The 17,534-nt window shown below is 34.3% G+C and overlaps 5 protein-coding genes, 1 long non-coding RNA gene and 1 other non-coding gene across 20 annotated transcripts; 5 read left to right on the forward strand and 2 right to left on the reverse strand.

The window, feature by feature from the left end:
- Positions 1–557: 557 nt before the first annotated feature.
- On the reverse strand, positions 558–4,207 carry LOC124431919. Of its 2 annotated transcripts, none has more exons than XR_006944143.1 (3): positions 4,192–4,207; positions 972–1,108; positions 558–745 (listed from the first exon to the last, which is right to left on the reverse strand). XR_006944143.1 is itself a non-coding variant. In XM_046980351.1 (3 exons), the coding sequence occupies exons 1-3, from the start codon at positions 2,397–2,399 to the stop codon at positions 622–624; spliced, it is 372 nt and encodes a 123-aa protein (XP_046836307.1). In that variant the 5' UTR covers positions 2,400–2,406; the 3' UTR covers positions 558–621. The 2 variants fall into 2 exon arrangements, 1 of the variants encoding a protein (XP_046836307.1); XM_046980351.1 differs by lacking the exon at positions 4,192–4,207 and adding an exon at positions 2,285–2,406 and having other exon boundaries at positions 976–1,108.
- LOC124431917 (28S ribosomal protein S28, mitochondrial) lies at positions 1,161–4,157 on the forward strand. 6 transcript variants are annotated; one of them, XM_046980349.1, is made up of 5 exons: positions 1,161–1,722; positions 1,816–1,937; positions 2,017–2,620; positions 2,940–3,107; positions 3,280–4,157. In XM_046980349.1, the coding sequence occupies exons 1-3, from the start codon at positions 1,303–1,305 to the stop codon at positions 2,189–2,191; spliced, it is 717 nt and encodes a 238-aa protein (XP_046836305.1). In that variant the 5' UTR covers positions 1,161–1,302; the 3' UTR covers positions 2,192–2,620; positions 2,940–3,107; positions 3,280–4,157. The 6 variants fall into 6 exon arrangements, with proteins under 6 accessions (XP_046836305.1, XP_046836306.1, XP_046836304.1 ...); XM_046980350.1 differs by having other exon boundaries at positions 2,940–3,050; positions 3,156–3,324; XM_046980348.1 differs by lacking the exons at positions 1,161–1,722; positions 1,816–1,937; positions 2,017–2,620 and adding an exon at positions 2,647–2,804 and having other exon boundaries at positions 2,940–3,050.
- A 208-nt stretch (positions 4,208–4,415) lies between the features above and the next one.
- Trnai-aau lies at positions 4,416–4,489 on the forward strand. Its single transcript has one exon. It is a non-coding gene; the product is annotated as a tRNA-Ile (tRNA).
- Positions 4,490–4,587: 98 nt separating this feature from the next.
- LOC124431908 (methylcrotonoyl-CoA carboxylase subunit alpha, mitochondrial) lies at positions 4,588–7,962 on the forward strand. 6 transcript variants are annotated; one of them, XM_046980319.1, is made up of 9 exons: positions 4,589–5,069; positions 5,153–5,219; positions 5,291–5,675; positions 5,743–6,077; positions 6,191–6,487; positions 6,612–6,821; positions 6,933–7,125; positions 7,205–7,317; positions 7,486–7,696. In XM_046980319.1, the coding sequence occupies exons 1-8, from the start codon at positions 5,005–5,007 to the stop codon at positions 7,279–7,281; spliced, it is 1,629 nt and encodes a 542-aa protein (XP_046836275.1). In that variant the 5' UTR covers positions 4,589–5,004; the 3' UTR covers positions 7,282–7,317; positions 7,486–7,696. The 6 variants fall into 6 exon arrangements, with proteins under 6 accessions (XP_046836271.1, XP_046836275.1, XP_046836273.1 ...); XM_046980317.1 differs by having other exon boundaries at positions 4,590–5,069; positions 7,513–7,696; XM_046980314.1 differs by adding an exon at positions 7,784–7,962 and having other exon boundaries at positions 4,593–5,069; positions 6,933–7,427; positions 7,513–7,701.
- Positions 7,784–13,799, forward strand: LOC124431907 (myb-like protein X). Of its 3 annotated transcripts, none has more exons than XM_046980313.1 (8): positions 7,784–7,881; positions 8,523–8,623; positions 8,686–8,784; positions 8,904–9,002; positions 9,181–9,363; positions 9,433–12,013; positions 12,241–12,552; positions 12,653–13,799. In XM_046980313.1, the coding sequence occupies exons 2-8, from the start codon at positions 8,531–8,533 to the stop codon at positions 12,862–12,864; spliced, it is 3,579 nt and encodes a 1,192-aa protein (XP_046836269.1). In that variant the 5' UTR covers positions 7,784–7,881; positions 8,523–8,530; the 3' UTR covers positions 12,865–13,799. The 3 variants fall into 3 exon arrangements, with proteins under 3 accessions (XP_046836269.1, XP_046836266.1, XP_046836268.1); XM_046980310.1 differs by lacking the exon at positions 7,784–7,881 and adding an exon at positions 7,920–8,247; XM_046980312.1 differs by lacking the exon at positions 7,784–7,881 and adding an exon at positions 8,008–8,195.
- Positions 13,331–14,945, reverse strand: LOC124431921 (nuclear protein 1). The gene is made up of 2 exons (XM_046980354.1): positions 14,567–14,945; positions 13,331–14,006 (listed from the first exon to the last, which is right to left on the reverse strand). The coding sequence occupies exon 1, from the start codon at positions 14,787–14,789 to the stop codon at positions 14,577–14,579; it is 213 nt and encodes a 70-aa protein (XP_046836310.1). The 5' UTR covers positions 14,790–14,945; the 3' UTR covers positions 13,331–14,006; positions 14,567–14,576.
- A 169-nt stretch (positions 14,946–15,114) lies between these two features.
- LOC124431922 lies at positions 15,115–17,244 on the forward strand. Its single transcript, XR_006944144.1, has 2 exons — positions 15,115–16,904; positions 16,981–17,244. It is a non-coding gene; the product is annotated as an uncharacterized LOC124431922 (long non-coding RNA).
- The last annotated feature ends 290 nt before the right edge of the window (positions 17,245–17,534 follow it).

Below are 17,534 nucleotides of genomic sequence, written 5' to 3' on the forward strand. Positions count from 1 at the left end.
TCTGCAAAATAATAAGAGATGTAAAAAAATTATTGTTTCTTAATAATGAATATTTCTAAAGTATAACTTTATTTCAACAATTTGGTAATTAAATTACACAGTTTTACTTTTATCGTCTCTACCCTAATATCCATGAACTACAATAAGTTAATGGTCAGACATAAACAACAGTAAAGTATGACAACGCACTGTCCATTTGTATCCAGAAGAGTAAAAAATTCAATAAAAATTATAAACAATTATAGCACCGTCATTCTGCGAAAAGTACGTGATACGTAATTTAACTTGTCTTTGGTTGTTCCGCTACTTTGTTTTTCATAAAATTATCTTCTTGCATGGAAATTTGTGTGAGCTTCTTTCCTATACGTTCGTGAACGTCCAAATATTTTGCTACACAACGATCTAAACAGATTGATTCTCCTTTTCCCAATTCTGGTTCAATATATTTTGGTGGAATACATTTTCTATGGCATGCAGATGTCATACGATTGTACATATCAGACATCATTTCTATCTCCAAATCCTGTACCAATTTTAATTTTTCTTCGTCTAGTTGCGGTAGGGTTGCCATATTTTCTTTGTCAATTGAACAGACAAACAGTATAAAATATTTTAAATAATTTATTCGTCTTTGGTTAAAGCCGTCCGCATACGCTGCCTTGCTTTCATACTCTCGTACCTTTTAGATTCTATAGATTTTCTTGATAGTGCAAAGCTATATAGTCCTAGGGATACTATTATAGCCCTGTAACAATGATTTAATTGTAATTGCGAGCTTAATAACAAGTAATTAATAATATCAGCTAACATAAGATTTAATTATATGAAAACACGTGGTAACGAAAACATTCCTTCTATCGTCTTATAATAATTTTTCATTTAAGGTTATAAATGATACCCAATAGATCTAACTGATTATTAAAAGGTTATACTTCGAGAAGCTATAAAAAAAAAAAAATGCTCACACTCACCTACCATCCAATAGCTATTTTCCGATGTGGTCCCAATTTCATAGTTTTCGTCTTTAAAAAATTAAACGAACTTTTAAGAAAACCAATGCCCAACATATCGAAGAGACATGCCCCACCGGTATTTTTACCGGCACCACCTACCAACCATTATCAATTACAATTTCTATTTCTATTAAAACCCTAGTAGAGTTACAGTCAGTATGGCCAGAATGATCTCATATGAATGGAACTTAAGACGGAACGAAGGGAGGACCAAATGGTAAAATCAAATATAACCTATAACACTTGGATTCATAAAGAAGAGAAAATTTCTTTTGCTATTGTATAAACGATGCAACGTCTTGAAATATTGCGGAGACAATTACGTTTGATCGATGCCTTCAGAACGAAACAAACGTCCATTAAATCGTTCAGTACCGAGAAAACTCCGGACGATAGCATCGATAAAACCAAGAACCAAGTGGATATTGAAATTAAAGAAATAAATTCGCACAAAGCTCTTGAAAAGAATGACTCTTCTAGCGAGAAAGTAAAAAGTGAGTCTGACGAGTCGATTGAAAATCTATCATCCATAACAATCTCGAGTAGCGAATCGAATGGAATGAAGTCGGATAAGGATTTAGGACTAGCAGAAGTGAAGCTGAGCGGATTTGCCCAAACATTTGAAAAGTTCTCACGAGTCGATGAACCAAAAGAACCTGAAAAGCCTTTAACGTTCGCTACCTTACTGCGTCGCTCGGAGTTTATGAACGTATGTTATTTATATTTCATCACTTTAAGTACCTCTGACAGTTTCATATTTATTTTATTCTTATTTTAATTGCGAGTAATTAAAATATTACAGTTGGGAGATCCAGAAGGAAAAAAGGTCGTAGGGAAAATATTTAAAACTGTAAATGACGATTTGTACATAGATTTTGGATGGAAATTTCATTGCGTATGTCCTAGACCTTTAAAAAATGGAGAGTATGTGTTCAATTGAATCATATTTATTATATTACGGAATATAAACGGATTGATAATTTCAATCAAAAATTTATTACAGATTTTACGTTAGGGGCTCATTGGTAATTTTAAAGATAAAGGATCTGGAATTGTCTATGAGGTTTCTAGGCTCAACCACGGATACTACTATTTTAGAGGCAGATTGTATACTCTTAGGTTTGTTACGTTCTCCGTTGAAAAAAATCAATCCCCAATCAGAAATGTCCCGAGTTTAATAATAATTCGATATTGCTTAATTATTGTATTATCAAAGAGATACTTTAAGATTAAAAGGAAGATTAAAAAAGTGTTTCTATGATTTAACCTACTGTTAATATATAGTATTGTACTAGTATCGTAGATCGTTTTGTATATTGGTTTGTATATTGGAACGATCAGTACTATTCTTAATCGTTTATCTTCCAGGAAACGATGAAACTCCATATGTTTTTTTGTTTCTTTTCGTTAAACGTCCTATTATTTTCTACCAAAGACATACCCGATTGCTAGCTTACGAGATATAACCTAAAAAAGCTTATACACGGTATATGCGATGTGTGAATAGTGGTAACACTGTGTTTTAGTTCTTGCGTTGTAGTTTCTCTTATAGTTCATATTTTGCTCATGCCTGTCGCTGAAGTCGCACACTTTGCTCCAAGCAAAAGGTGAGGTACGGTCTTAAATCTAATATACTTGTATCGCTTTTAATGTTTCTATTGTAATAGTATTTATTTAAAAGAGAAATATTGATAATACTATATATATATATATATATATATATATACACACGCGCGCGCGCGCGTGCGCACACACACACACATACACACACATGTTTCTTCCATAAACATGGTAAGTTAATTATTTTTACAAAAACTCGATATGACCAAAATAATTTACGTACGTTTGTTTATGATTAAACAAGTATGATGCATGCGTAATAAGTCAACAATTATTATTTTTTATAACACATAATTTTTTTTACAGGATTCTGTTTGCTGCGGATGTCACGGAGTAGTTTCAAATGAGAATGCAAAAAATATATTAAATGACGATTTATCGATCGAACCTTCGGATTATATCGATGCAGGTCCAATAGTTAGTAAAAAAATAATTAAATTATATGATGGAATTGAACTATTAACAGGCTATAAAGTTAGTAACATGATTTTTTATAATTTATATATATATATATATATGTAGTATATGGCATATAAATATAAAATTTAAATACTACGTAGTAATCAGATATTGTGTAGTACCCGACGACATATATATATATATATATGTATGTATGTATGTATATATATATATTCTTTTTTTCAAGATTCCCAAGGACCTAAATTCTGCGGTATTATGCGCAACATGTTGTCAAAAGATAGAATCCTTTACAGTCTTTCGAATGCAACTCTTGGATACATTTGAAAAACGAGCCAACTACAATAATCCTGAAAATGTGTCCAAATCTATATCCGATTCAGAATCTATACGACGTTTGGAGGATCAGAAAAACAGTTCGATTGTGGATAAAATTGCTGACGTTATCGTTAATAAAATTCCAAATAATTATAGATTATCAGAACCGAAAGTTACAGTCGACGATGGTATTAATGTAATCGACAATAGTATACCCTTAGAATTAAATAATTCATTGAGCGACGAATCTGAAACAAATGACTCTTTAGGAAGTAATAAATTGTCAAACGATCATGAGAATAATAATGTCAATGATTTGGATTATTCGAATGAAGTTACAGATATTAATCATTCTAAGGTAATCTTTTCAAAAGTACAAGATAATGATATAGAATCGGAAGTTGATATTTATTCGGGAGAATACGATGAAGTGTTGGAATTAGATGTACAATGTAAGAACGACGATATAACGGATTTAGCAAGTATTTCTGAATCCGAAGCAGAGATATATGATTATGAGCCTATTGGAAAAAAAATTAAGAACTACAATGCACTATCACCTGCTTTACTCTTCTAAAATGTACTCATTTATTGTTAAATTTAAATAGACTATGGTCTCACTTTACGAGTTATATGTCAGAATCTCTTATTGCATGCTATTCAAATTTATGTAAATGTTTGTGTAATATACCAATGATCTGTATGTATATAATTTGGAGATATTCAAAGTATTAAGAAAAGTATCTTATCATGAATTATTCTTAAAGAATACATTTATAAGAAAATAAAGTGTTTTTATTCTTGTAAATGATTTCATCCCTACCTTTATGCGTGTACACAAGAGTGCCAAATTTTTACTATTATTATTGAACTAAGTTAGTTATGATATAATGGTGCAGACGCATTTACTTCGTTCAAACTTGTTAAACGGTAAAGTAACCTTTTTTCTTACTTGGCAATGCTTGAAAAATGACTTGTGAAATAATATAAAAAAATTTTTCCTTCGAGTACACACAGCGACTTGCTGTTGCAGAAGGTGTTTCAACTGGCCCATTAGCTCAGTTGGTTAGAGCGTCGTGCTAATAACGCGAAGGTCGCGGGTTCGATCCCCCCATGGGCCAAACCTTTTTTTTTTTTTTTTTTTTTTTTTTTTTTTTTTTTTTTTTATTTGAATTTAGACCGACGATAAATATAAACGTAAAATATTGCTAAACACATTTACGCAGAAACTCTGACCGATTATAATATTTCTTTGTAAAATTATACATTTTTAGAAAATATATAATTATAGACAGTACAATATACTCTATTCTGTACAAGTCAATATATAAAAATTATAGAATGAACTTTGATAACACAAACGGTATTATTCGATAACTCTTCACAAATACATTTCATTATTTAAATGTACTTTCGAAAGAGATAAATGATGATGCGATAATTGTATGTATGTATGTATGTATATATCTCCACACGCAGAGAGAGAGAGAGAGAGAGAGAAACGCGTGTTATGTATATATGGGGATAACCGAAAGGATAACAGTATCATGTAAATAGGCAGACGCGTTTATCATTACTACGCAGTGAAAGAATTGCGTTAATTACAAGATTTGTAACTAACAACGAGCAGTGTGTTATGCTACATTTGATATCTACCAAAATCATGTATCGCTCTAGAAAACTTCAACTTTTATTAAAAACGTAACAGATTGTTCTGTCAATTTTTCATAGAGCACTATTCTATAGAAATATAACATAAACATGTAATTATTTTGTTTGCGTAGGAAGGTCCTAACCTCGAGGGTACGTTCGCACAGCGAAACCACGCAGAGTGAAAAGAAAATCGACAAGGTAAGATTGATGACTACATACGATGATGAGTATAATCATAACTGTAAAATATAATTTTTTGTTATTCACAGATACTTATTGCAAATAGAGGAGAAATAGCGTGTCGAATATCACGGACGGCCAAAAGATTAGGAATAAAAACTGTAGCGGTATACAGCGATGTTGACAGAAATGCGATGCATGTAGATCTTGCCGACGAAGCTTATTGCATTGGACCGGCGCAATCTAGTCAAAGTTATTTGAGACAAGATAAAATAATATCTGTTGCCAAACAAGCAAAATGCCAAGCGATACATCCTGGGTATGGTTTCCTTTCTGAAAATGTAGAATTTGCAGAACTTTGTCAAAAAGAAAGCATAATTTTTATTGGACCTCCAGCGAGTGCAATAAGAGACATGGGTATAAAAAATAAATCAAAGGAAATTATGGCCAAAGCCGGTGTACCAGTCGTACCAGGTATTCCACAATGACGGCTGAAGTAAAGGGTATTGTAATATAATATGTTTTAAAATATGTTTAACAGGCTATCATGGAGATGATCAGTCCAATGATACTTTATTATCAGAAGCGAGAAACATTGGTTTTCCATTGATGATAAAGGCTATACGCGGCGGAGGTGGTAAAGGTATGAGGATTGTTTTAAATGAAAATGAATTTTTTCATGCTTTGGAATCCGCAAGAACCGAGTCACAAAAAGCATTCGGAGATTCAGCCGTTCTATTAGAACGATATGTTGACAAGCCAAGGCACGTGGAAGTGCAAATATTTGCGGACAAACACGGCGATGCAGTCTATTTATTTGAGAGAGATTGTTCTATACAAAGGAGACATCAAAAAGTTATCGAAGAAGCACCCGCTGTACGTAAAGATATGTATTATTATGAAAGGCAATATAGATTAAATATTAGATAATCGTAATTATATTATTAATAGAGACACGTTAAATCTCATGTTCTGGATATATCATATAGCCTGGTATATCTAAAAGATTACGATTAGAATTAGGCGAAACGGCTGTCCGTGCTGCAAAGGCTGTAGGTTACGTCGGAGCTGGTACTGTAGAATTTATAATGGACCGAACCAACTACAATTTCCATTTTATGGAAATGAATACGCGTCTCCAGGTAGAACATCCTGTTACAGAAGCGATTACTGGATTAGATCTTGTTGAATGGCAATTGAAAGTGGCTGCCGGTGAAGGGCTTCCTCTTAAACAAGAGGAAATCCATCTTCGTGGGCATGCCTTTGAAACTAGGATTTATGCGGAAGTAAAATATTCAATTTAATTTAGATAATAATAATAATAATAAGGACAATCATCATCATTGGCTGACAGTGATATTTCTAATTAAGATCTTTTATGTTTATTTTTTCTTTTCCATCTCGCGACAGACTCCAAGAAATGATTTTTTACCTGGTGCAGGAAATCTGACCTATTTGAGAACACCCGAGACATCAGATAATGTTAGAGTCGAAACTGGCGTTAAGGAAAATGACGATGTACTCGTTCATTATGATCCAATGATAGCAAAATTGGTCGTTTGGGGATCCGATAGAAATGAAGCACTTAGAATTCTTAGATCAAAACTTTGCGAATACAACGTAAGAGTTTACAAATTTTGTAGAAGAACAAAACAAAAACAAAAAAAAGTATTATAATAGAAAGCATCATAATATTATTGATAGTCGAAATTGAAAATTAATTGTTTCCAGATAGCCGGAATTGATACAAATATTGAATTTATTAAAGATCTATGCCTACATCCAGATTTTCAAAATGGAAAAGTTCATACGGGTTTCATAGTAGAAAATAGTAAAGAGTTATTCCCAGATTTACGGATTCCTAATGAAATATTAATTCAGGGTGCCCTTGCATTAATCTTATACGAGGAAATGAGTGCCTTAAGTATATCTTTAAAAACGAATAATCCTTTTAGTCCATTTGCCACAGAAACTGGAATGAGATTTAATCACGTTTTAAATAGAACATTCAAATTTGCTGTCGACAATAAAAGTTTGGAAGTTAGCGTTAAGTACGTCGAGCCAGAAACATTCTCTATGAGAATCAACAATATTGGACCATGGAGGAGAGTGACTGGTACGTTGAAAAAAAGAAATAATGCGTTAGAATTAAATGCAGAAATAGATGGAATAATTGGGAGAACGAGAGTTACAAAGCTTGGAAATAGATTGCACTTATTTACTAATGTAAGCTGATAAGTTAATTAGCTTTGGAATAACGTATATAATCATCGTTCTTTCACAGGAAAAGTAAAAAATTATTATTTTCTAGACGCGAGAGTGGCAACTAAACATAGCGAATCCTAAATTTTTATCTGAACTGAGGAAAAATGTACAACTGGAAGAGTCTTCCGCAGTAATCAGCCCAATGTCGGGTATAATAGATAAAGTATTTGTTAAACGTGGTGATAAAATTAAACAAGGCGATGCATTAGTCGTTATCGTTGCTATGAAAATGGAAGTAAGCTTATTAATAAGTTAAAAATTGTAATAGAATATTCCTAATGTAATCACTACAATTCATTTATTATCATCTTTTCTAGTATGTCATTAAAGCACCTGCCGACGGAATTGTCGAAGATATTCCCTGCACGGTTGGTGATAAAGTTTCAAAGAACGAACTAGTCGTCAAACTGTCCGAGTAAAGTTCCAATATAAGATAAAATTAATATATTTTGTTGAAAGATTTAATAAAATAATTTTTATCATTTGCAATTATAAATAATTATTATATTTACGAGTACGTATATTGATTTGAACATCGAACGAGTCGCTTTATAGAGGAGGATCGGTGATGTCGAATGACAACGACATGGAATGCTTTTCAAACGAATTCGACAAAAGCTTTTTGTCCAGAAATTGTATCCTTCTGTGGCGCCACTGTCGGCCATTGCAATGCTACAAGTCCGATGGTCGCACACATGGTCGCATACATCAAAATATCAATTCTATATAGTAAGGTTAAATAAAATTAGCGGGAGCGGATCTCTGCTACTTCAATCATATGGTTAATTTATTATTTATTATTTATTTTGGTTAAAAAGTGATTTATTAGGCCGCACGTATAGTTCCCTCTTGTCGTTAAAGATATTATTACTTGTGTAAAAGACTTTACATCGCACTAAACTCTAAAATTAATGTCTCCAAGCGTCAGAACTTATAATACATATCAAGGAAGGTCACCCTTCTGATAACATTAAGAATATATATTACCGTTGTTACGTTCAAGATGTGTGACTTATGCAGTTAACGTTAAAAAGTTAATTCTTTTAATTTAATTAGCATCCAGAATGGATCTGCCGGCAACTCAAATTTGTTATGATTATGATGACATGCCGACTCAAAAGATTGAACAGCCCATAGGAAAGGAACATAATGTGCAGGTAATCAACAAAGATTTACTTATTTTCATTCGAACTCGAATAAATAATGAAAAATGTTTTAGGTTGCCGTATTGACCGTCAATTCTAATTCATATCCCATTTATAAAGGTATTAGTAAGATAGGACGACATCCGGATTGTAATGTTATTTTCAACGATCAGGTATTCCTTAAATTAAATAATCTAATACCAGCGTAAATAATTTTTGTACATTTAATCAAATCAAAAAGATTACTGAGCGGTATGAAAGACCGTTTTAATATAGATTATATCTATTACAGAGTATATCGAAATATCATGCAGAGATAGAAATAAATACGTCCCCAGTGAATGCTTGGATATGTGATCTGAATTCTTCCAATAAAACAATACTCAATAATGTAAGACGACTGATTATCTTTACGACATATATGTATATTATTGCTCGTGCAGATAAGCTCGATTAGCTCGGATTTCTAAAAAGTGCCATTATTTCCTGCGCATGTTTCTTCATTGAAATAATTAAAAATTTCATCGCGTTTGAATTACTCAAAACGTTATATACCACCTTTCTTTCAGATTGTTTTACGGCCTACGCGTTATTACGAATTAAGGGATAACAGTACCATTGAATTTGGCAGGATAAAAGCGATTTATAAGACGTGCCGTTTAGAAAATGAATTTGTCATTCCCGAAACACCTCTACAGTATAAACAAAAGAAAATAACATCTATAATTCCAGAATCGCCAGATTCTTTATCGGTGAGAATGATCTTAATATAATGTCAATCTAAACAGGATATAAATTATTTTTTTCTTATTTTATTTTAGAATAATTCGTCAATTATTAACGGAGATGATTCGACGATTGCGACAGTGCCGCAAGAATGTCTCGGAAAATCTGTTTGTTCGCGGCCATCTATAAATCAGGAAAAATCGCAAAAGGTGTTGAAAGGCAAAGGCAAAGATAATAACGTTGGTACGTTGTCGGATTCGATGCAGGACGTTAATAACGATGAATCTATCGTTCGCCAATCGTCCGATAAAAATAAAAGGAAGGAAACTTTCGAGAGGGATTTTAATGTCAGCACGTGCGAACAGAATGATCCAAGTACAAGCTGCGAATCGGATGACATATTTGAAGTGGCTACGCAACGCATTGGCATTGATTTGGATTTGGATAGTGTTAAAAGTCTATCACCGTTGAAAGGGAGAAAGACCGATGACGGAGATGTTGATATCGACGGTGGTACGACTCGAAATATATCCAACGTACGAAATATATCAAGTACTCCGATAAAGAAAACGAATCGAGTTGAAGAATTGAAAAAGATAGAAAACGATATTGCACTGGCGACTAAGTGCATTCAATCGAGAGAGATTGAAAGTAATAAAGGGGAAAATAAAGTGAAAAATGGGAATGATATCGACGATTTCGATAAGTTAGAAACCCAATTGGTACGCTTACCTGACTTTATTAATGACGCAAAGGAAAGAAAAAGCGACGCGGAAGGGGAAAGCGACGATATCGATGATATTGATACGTTGGATACCCAAATAATAGATTTTTCAGATTCGAATCGTGGCGCGAATAATGCAAGGACTTGTGAAAAGGTGGACGACATTATCGATATTGATTTATTGGATACGCAACCATTGAGTAAAGTCCATGAGGTCGGCACGTCGTCGTCTGCGGCAGCCAAGGAGGTCGTTCAACGATTGAATTCATGCAATAATGTTAGTATAGAAGATATCGATTATGAGACGGCATCCACTCAAATAATCGAGGAGATGGAAATATTATCGAATACGCAAGAGGATAATAGGATTAAAAGTACAGATAAATCTAAAAAGAGCAAAGTCAATCTTACCGATAGTCTCGAACAGAAATTAAACGATATGTTCGACGAGGTTAACGACGAAGAGATAAACGATACAACGATGATATCGACTCAATGTCTTGAAAATATTTTAGAGGTATCCCGGTGTAATAACGTCTCAACGTTTGACAAAGATTTAAATAAAAAATTGGCCGAATCAAGTCGACGAACAACGTCGGCAGATTCGCAGGACGACGAGGTATATTTCGGTGGGCTTCTTTCTAAAAGAAAACGAAACGTTCTTGCCGATTCTCAAGAAATTCTTCGTTCAAAAGTTTCGACTAATAATCGCCGCTCGTCTAACAGAATTTTAGCCATCGAACACGTAGAGAGAGATGATTCATTGAATAGCTTCGAGATTTCTTCGAGCGTTACTTCGAAGAAAAAGAACGTCGGCGAACGTACGGAAACGGCCAAATTGTCAGACGACGATATTTTAACTCGATTGCCGGAAGTTAATATATCCGGTACACTTTCGGATCCAAACGCTCGCAGGTCGTTGGTTAAGGAAACCAAATCTACGCGTCGTACTGATAATAAAAAGACCGTTAAAAAATCGGACACATCCAAAGTCCGGGAAACGAGATCTAGCATTAATAAAAACGTACCCGTGACGAAATTGGAAGATGTCAATTATGAAAATGTTAAAAGAATGGCCGAGGATTTCATTTCCAACAGGGATAATAAATTGAATCGTTCTATGGTAGTAGGAATGGCTAAAAGGGGGAAAAAAGTAAAGAACGTAAAGTTAACTGATAAGCCATCGGTTAAAAAGATAACTAAATTGGATAAGGTAGAAAGAGAATCCGAAAGTATTTTAACTTATGTAACCGACCAAGTCCCACCAAGAAGAAGGAATACTCGATCTGTGAGCTTGGCGGACTCCAAAAAAGAGATCGAAGAACGTCGAACGAAAGATAATAATAATAGGGGAAACGATAACACGTCTAATACCGATCTGATAATGGGAGAGGAGTCGCAAGAGGTTGCAATGATTATGAACGTTTCCTCGATTATCGAGCCAAGAAATATTCGAAAGCGTAAAGTAGCTAATCTAACGAATTCGGACGATGATACGTTAAACGGCAATAACGTAATTTCTCGTAAAGGTAAAACGAACGATGCGCTATACGAGGCATCTAAATCGCAATTTAAACGAATCAAATTTGGTCGAAATAATTCGTCGCAATTGTCCGTTGATTATTCTATGACGGATGATTCGTCATTGACCGTTGCGAACGAAGATGATTCCGCGATATCATCCAATGTTCGGTCTACTCGTTCGACGCGATCGAATACGGAGAAACGAAAAAATGATAATAATACGAGTAGTTCAAAGAAAACGGAAGGGAAGAACGATACTTGGACGGACAGAGAAAATAATAGGAAAACTCCAACGATACCTTCAACGCCTGCAACACGTAGAAGCGTGTCCTTTTCAAGCCTAAATACCTCATCATTTTCTGCAAAAGAAAAAATTCTTTTTACCGGTATAGCGGATGATGAATATGCTAAAGTATTAAAAATATTAGGTACATGTAACTTTTCTTTCTTAACATTTTCCTGATAAATATAAACACAATTGCATACAACTGACTAATTCATTCAGGATTACATTGTTATTATTATTGTTATTATTATTATTATTATTATTATTATTACTTTTTTGTTAATTTCTCTCTCTCTCTCTCTCTCTCTCTCTCTCTCTCCCTCTCTCTCTCTCTCCCTCTCTCTTTCTCTCTGTCTCTTTTTCTTTTAGGCGGTACAAAGGTAGAAGATCCTTCGAAATGTACCGTATTGGTTACAGACAAAATACGTAGGACAATTAAATTTCTTTGTGCATTAGCAAACGCAGTGCCGATAGTATCTGTAAATTGGTTACACGAAAGCAAACGAGCTGGCCATTTCTTAGATTGGGAAAATTATATGTTGAAGGATCCAGCTATGGAAGCAAAGTATGGATTTAGATTAAGAAAGAGCTTGGATAAAGCTAGAGAAAGAAAATTGTTAGACGGTTATGTGGTTTTGTTAACTCCAAATATATTATCACCGCCTATATCGGAATTGAGAAGTGAGTGTCTCTCTTTTATTTCATTTTTTCATTATATCTTGTGCTATACCGAAAACACGAATAAATTCAATTATTTACATTTTATTCATTTCTTTTGTAGCTATGATCACATCGTGTGGTGGCAAAGCTTTATTACGACCATCTTCGAGATTGACAGAAAAAACAATAATTATAAGTCATCAGGATGATTTGGATAATGCGCGAAAATTGTTATTAAAAGTACCTAAAAGTGTAACGATACAGTCTACCGAGTTCCTTTTAATTGGTATTTTAAAGCAAGAATTAGATTTCGTCCGACATAAATTAATTTAATCGCATTCCAATTAATTTAGCTCGTCGGTGGTACCCATGCGATTGTTTTTTCTTTTTTTTTCTTTTTTTCCTTTTGCTATGTAATACGGACATTTTCTGTATACTCTCAAGTATTTTAATGAAATCATTTGTATTATCGTTATAATAATTTTACCTAAGCAATATAGACGCAAATCTTTGTGTATAAATAAATATTTTGGAAGATAGTCAATGGTAAAACCAATGGGTTTTGGTGGAACGTTAATTTTTCGCTATAAAAATAAGCGGATGGAATTTATATATTTCTTACTTATTATTATTAACATGGATCGTTACCAAACACGATATATATCCCATGTATAATTCATAAAAAGTGAAGAAATTCTTTTCCACATGTGTAATATTTTCTACCGTGTAGTTCATATTTATAAATAAATTAAATTTATAACCTAATAACGCAAAGAGCGATGCAACATTTAAAAAGATATTCCATTTTATTAGTTTTTATTTTGTTTTATATCAATCGTTACACTGATCTTAACGTAATATAACACACTTAAGTATCAAAGATTTTTCATAATATAAGGGAAAGAAATAAAACTTATCGATATACTACGTCGTGAGTAATGATTTGACGAGAAGTAACGACGAGCTAAGAAAATAAAGCTCATGTTGTTTCGTTTAATGTTCAAACCAGAACCCGCTGCTCTACAAAAGAGAGAGAGAGCACCGGCAAAGTTTAAAATCGCAACTATTTCGTATCTTTTCGTGTTTCTTTTATTTTTTTTTTTTTTTTTACGAACGAATCAATGGTACGTACGCAAACGATGTCGATCGTTTACGCTACTCCGAGCGCGAACGTGGTCAACGATCTCGATATACCATAGAAACTCCATCATCTAGTAATAATATATCTTCCCTAGAAGTAGTCCGAATGAGAGGAAAGAAAAAAGAAACTTATGTCATAAACTATCGATCGAAAATCTATTCCGATATCACTATCTTATTAATAATTTTACTGCGAATGAGAAATCATGATCGATGAATAAATGCATTTGTCGACAACGTTTTTATTTATAGCTGAGAGAGTCCGTATATCCGGATGGAAGTCGAGATGAGATTATACTTCCACGGAAGTGCGGTGGTCAATGTTGAAGAGAGACCTGGAACGAATGCAAACAAAAGAATATAAATATAAATACGTGTGTGTATACATTTATATACAAGGCACATACAACGTGGTGTACTCGCCGCTTTCTTTTTCATTAATTTGTTACAACTAACGACGCATTAAATTAGCACGCTATAAAAGTAAGAGAATTCATTGAAAGTTTTCTTTGAAAATGTTGGGCGTAGAGAATAAGCGAATGCACTTAAAATGGCTGCCGCGTTAAGAAAAGTAAGACGCAGTATACAGAGAGAGGATCGATTTATTAATTTTTAACGGTAGAGAATGGTTATTGCGTAATATTAGAGACAATATATCTCGAAACTAACGTTAAGAAAAAGGAATGTGATTCTGGAATGTGTCATTTCGACGGGGAAAGAAGAGTTAAAAAAAAGAAAAAAAAAAAAAAAAAAAAAAAAAAAAAAAAGCAAGACGTTATCGAGGGAAAAAGTGACAACAAGATATACAACGACTGATCGTACACGTAATATACGTATATTTATGTATATAGAATAAGAGAAAAATTGAGGACAAAGAATATAAAATAATATTTACCAGAATCTATTTACGCTTTGGTCTTTCCTTGTTGCCTTTTGTTATGTTCGGAATTCATGAGCTTCGTTAAGATCTTTCTGGAATGGCCGCTTGGATCGAAATGATTGGTATGAGCGTCGGCTTCGCGTTTTGATCGTTGTTTGCCACCGTGACCGGTGAAAATGTGCTTGTCGTAATCGTAGTTGAAGTGCTCGTATTCGTCGACGTAGTAGTTATCGGACATAGTTTCTGCTTTTGTTGTATCACACACAAAGAGACTTTGAAAAGTGCGTAATAGCAAAGACTCCAAGGAGAGAGAGAGAGAGAGAGAGAGAGAGAGAGAGAGAGAAGGAGACTGGAGAAAAAATACTCCACCGTCCTAAGCGTTGATCGTACCGAGTCTACGCTCGATTCGATACTAATTTCTATGACGTTCTTGCGAGCACCTCTTTTATAGGATACGCTAGAACGTCTTTGCGCATGCGTGATTCGCAGTAACGTATAACGTCATAACAGAACCCTGTCATTTTATCTCTCTTTCGTCATTTTCATCGTAAAATGACTAGAGAATAGATTCTCTCGCTTATCGTGTTCCCCTGAAGAATCGCTAACGTGGATTTACGTGAAAAAACGAGAGAGTAAGTCTGTGTGCGTGTGTGTCGTGAGAGATTTCATCGGTTTAATTAGGGAAAGAAAATTTCTCGATACTTTTTATTCGCATACAATTCGGTGGGAATAGGTGCGCTAGTGTCGCTGATGTTTCCACACGGATACATTTATCATCCTATATGCAATATCGTATTTCGCATAAACACGTATGTTCCCTTTTAATTTGCGATCTTGTCAAAAAAGATGGTATATTCGTTCGATTATAAGAAAACCTATAATCCTATATATAATTCGATATATTTTCTTTTTTTCCACTTTATCGAGTACGATTATTTGAGAAACATTAGTAAGTTACGCGTCGAGATTCTTTTATCCTTATCGAAAGTACAATGCGTATATACGTATTCATATCCCACACGTATCTTATCCCACTACGCAGGGAAAATTCTAGAATACGAAGTCTCTTCTACAAATATTTCTTGTTATCCGTAGTAATACGTAAATGTTGCATCACTATACATACGCTTTTCTATCGATTCAATAATCGTCGTACGAAGATAATTGCGTTCGATAATACGTTCGAGCTTTATTCGCTTCCATTGGGAAGATAACAAAAAATAGAACGTAATTTTTATTTCTTTCTCGTTTGATTTTCTCATAGAAATCGTTCAACATAGAAATTCGATATAGGTATAGCGTAAAAATATTCCAATGTCGTTTGGAACGAAAAGAATTATTAAAAAGAAAGAACACAAAAATAGATTGTATGTAACGCGCTACGAATTGGAAAATATCCGGACGCTACTGCATCGTTCCTTCTTCCCGCCGATGGTTTGAATTTACGCGGCTCTTTGAATCCATTCACTTCCGGTGGAACGCAAATTTTTGTCAAACACGTTCGAGGTTATATTATAAAATGGAATTATAATATAACGTTCGTTGAGCCGACAAAAAGAATTGGCAAACAGTTATTATAATTTTATCGAACGACATTAACTCATTTTAAATAATGATTATACATATATGTGGGTTTAGTTCATTGCCATGTAATGCTAAGAAAATACAATTAATCTCGATTATCATGCAAATCATTCGAAAGGAAGCACCGACGATGAGAGAAGATTTACCAATTAACTTTTCACGCGTGGAAATATGCCCAAGATCCTTATAGTATAGATACACATGAAAAGTGCGTAAAAGACATTTGTCATATTTCAGCAATGGCATGACTAATCGACACGCGCGAACGATACTATAATAATATTATTATTTACATTGAAAGATCGAGATAAGAGAGTGTCACAACGCAATTCCCGTTTTCAAGCCCAAGGCCGAAATACTTCGAGTCATATCTTTATCCTCGTGTACGGGCTAAATTACTATCTTTGAAAAACTCCTGACAACGACGACGATCGGTATACAAAGTCCACCACTCTTCTCCATCTCTCTTCTTCAACTTTATTTGCGGTAAATATGCTCCCTGAGACGAGAAAGGATAGCGATTTCCCTCTGCGTCATAATCATAATTAAAACGGATTGGTAGATAAAAGGAGAGGGACGTGTCAGAGAGAGAGAGAGAGAGAGAGAGAGGGGGGGGGGGTGGTGCACGTACACACAGAGATTGCGTGTAAGGAATACCGTTAATCGATCTGCTTCGATCGGGGAACAAAGACGGGGAACATTAACCGTGAAACGATTAAACACTACGGAAACTGGTTTGACCAAAATAAACGGACCGTTCGTCTTACAAGTATATACAAATCATACAATTTACGTGGCATCTCGAAAGCATAGGAATCGCAAGTAACTCTCAATCGTACCGACAGATGCTACGAAGGAGAGCTAATTCAGAAGTAGACGCAATCGAGCTGGGAAGGAATTAAACGGCCTCGTTTACTGTGGTGACCTTATGCAAAAAAAGAAAAAAAGAAAAAAAGAAAAAAATGGTAAAAGCCACGCATTCATCGTTAACGAACGCATCGGGCGCTCAGGTGTAAACGAACAAATGACGTGGTCTCCCGAAGTCGCCAGAAAAAAAAGAAAAGAAAGAAAAAGAAAGAAAAAGAAAGTCTCCGGTCGAATAGCCATAACGTTATTCGTATTTCTTCTTTCATCTCTTGTTTTTCCCTTTTTGCTCTCTTCAAAACAGGAAACGTCATCGCCAGCAGCTCATTTATTTTTATCAGCTTCGCACAGGTATATCCATTATTTTTTATGCTCATCGGAGAAACAACAACAGTCGCAATTGAATTTCATTTGTACGATGCCGAGCGTTCGGTATATAAACTGTTGTCAAAGAAGTGTCTCTTATGTCAATGTTAATTCAAATGGATCAAACGCGTGATATATTTATAGGAACAAATAGCGATCGACAGGAGGA

Source organism: Vespa crabro, chromosome 22, assembly GCF_910589235.1.
Source record: "Vespa crabro chromosome 22, iyVesCrab1.2, whole genome shotgun sequence".
Taxonomy (NCBI): domain Eukaryota; kingdom Metazoa; phylum Arthropoda; class Insecta; order Hymenoptera; family Vespidae; genus Vespa; species Vespa crabro.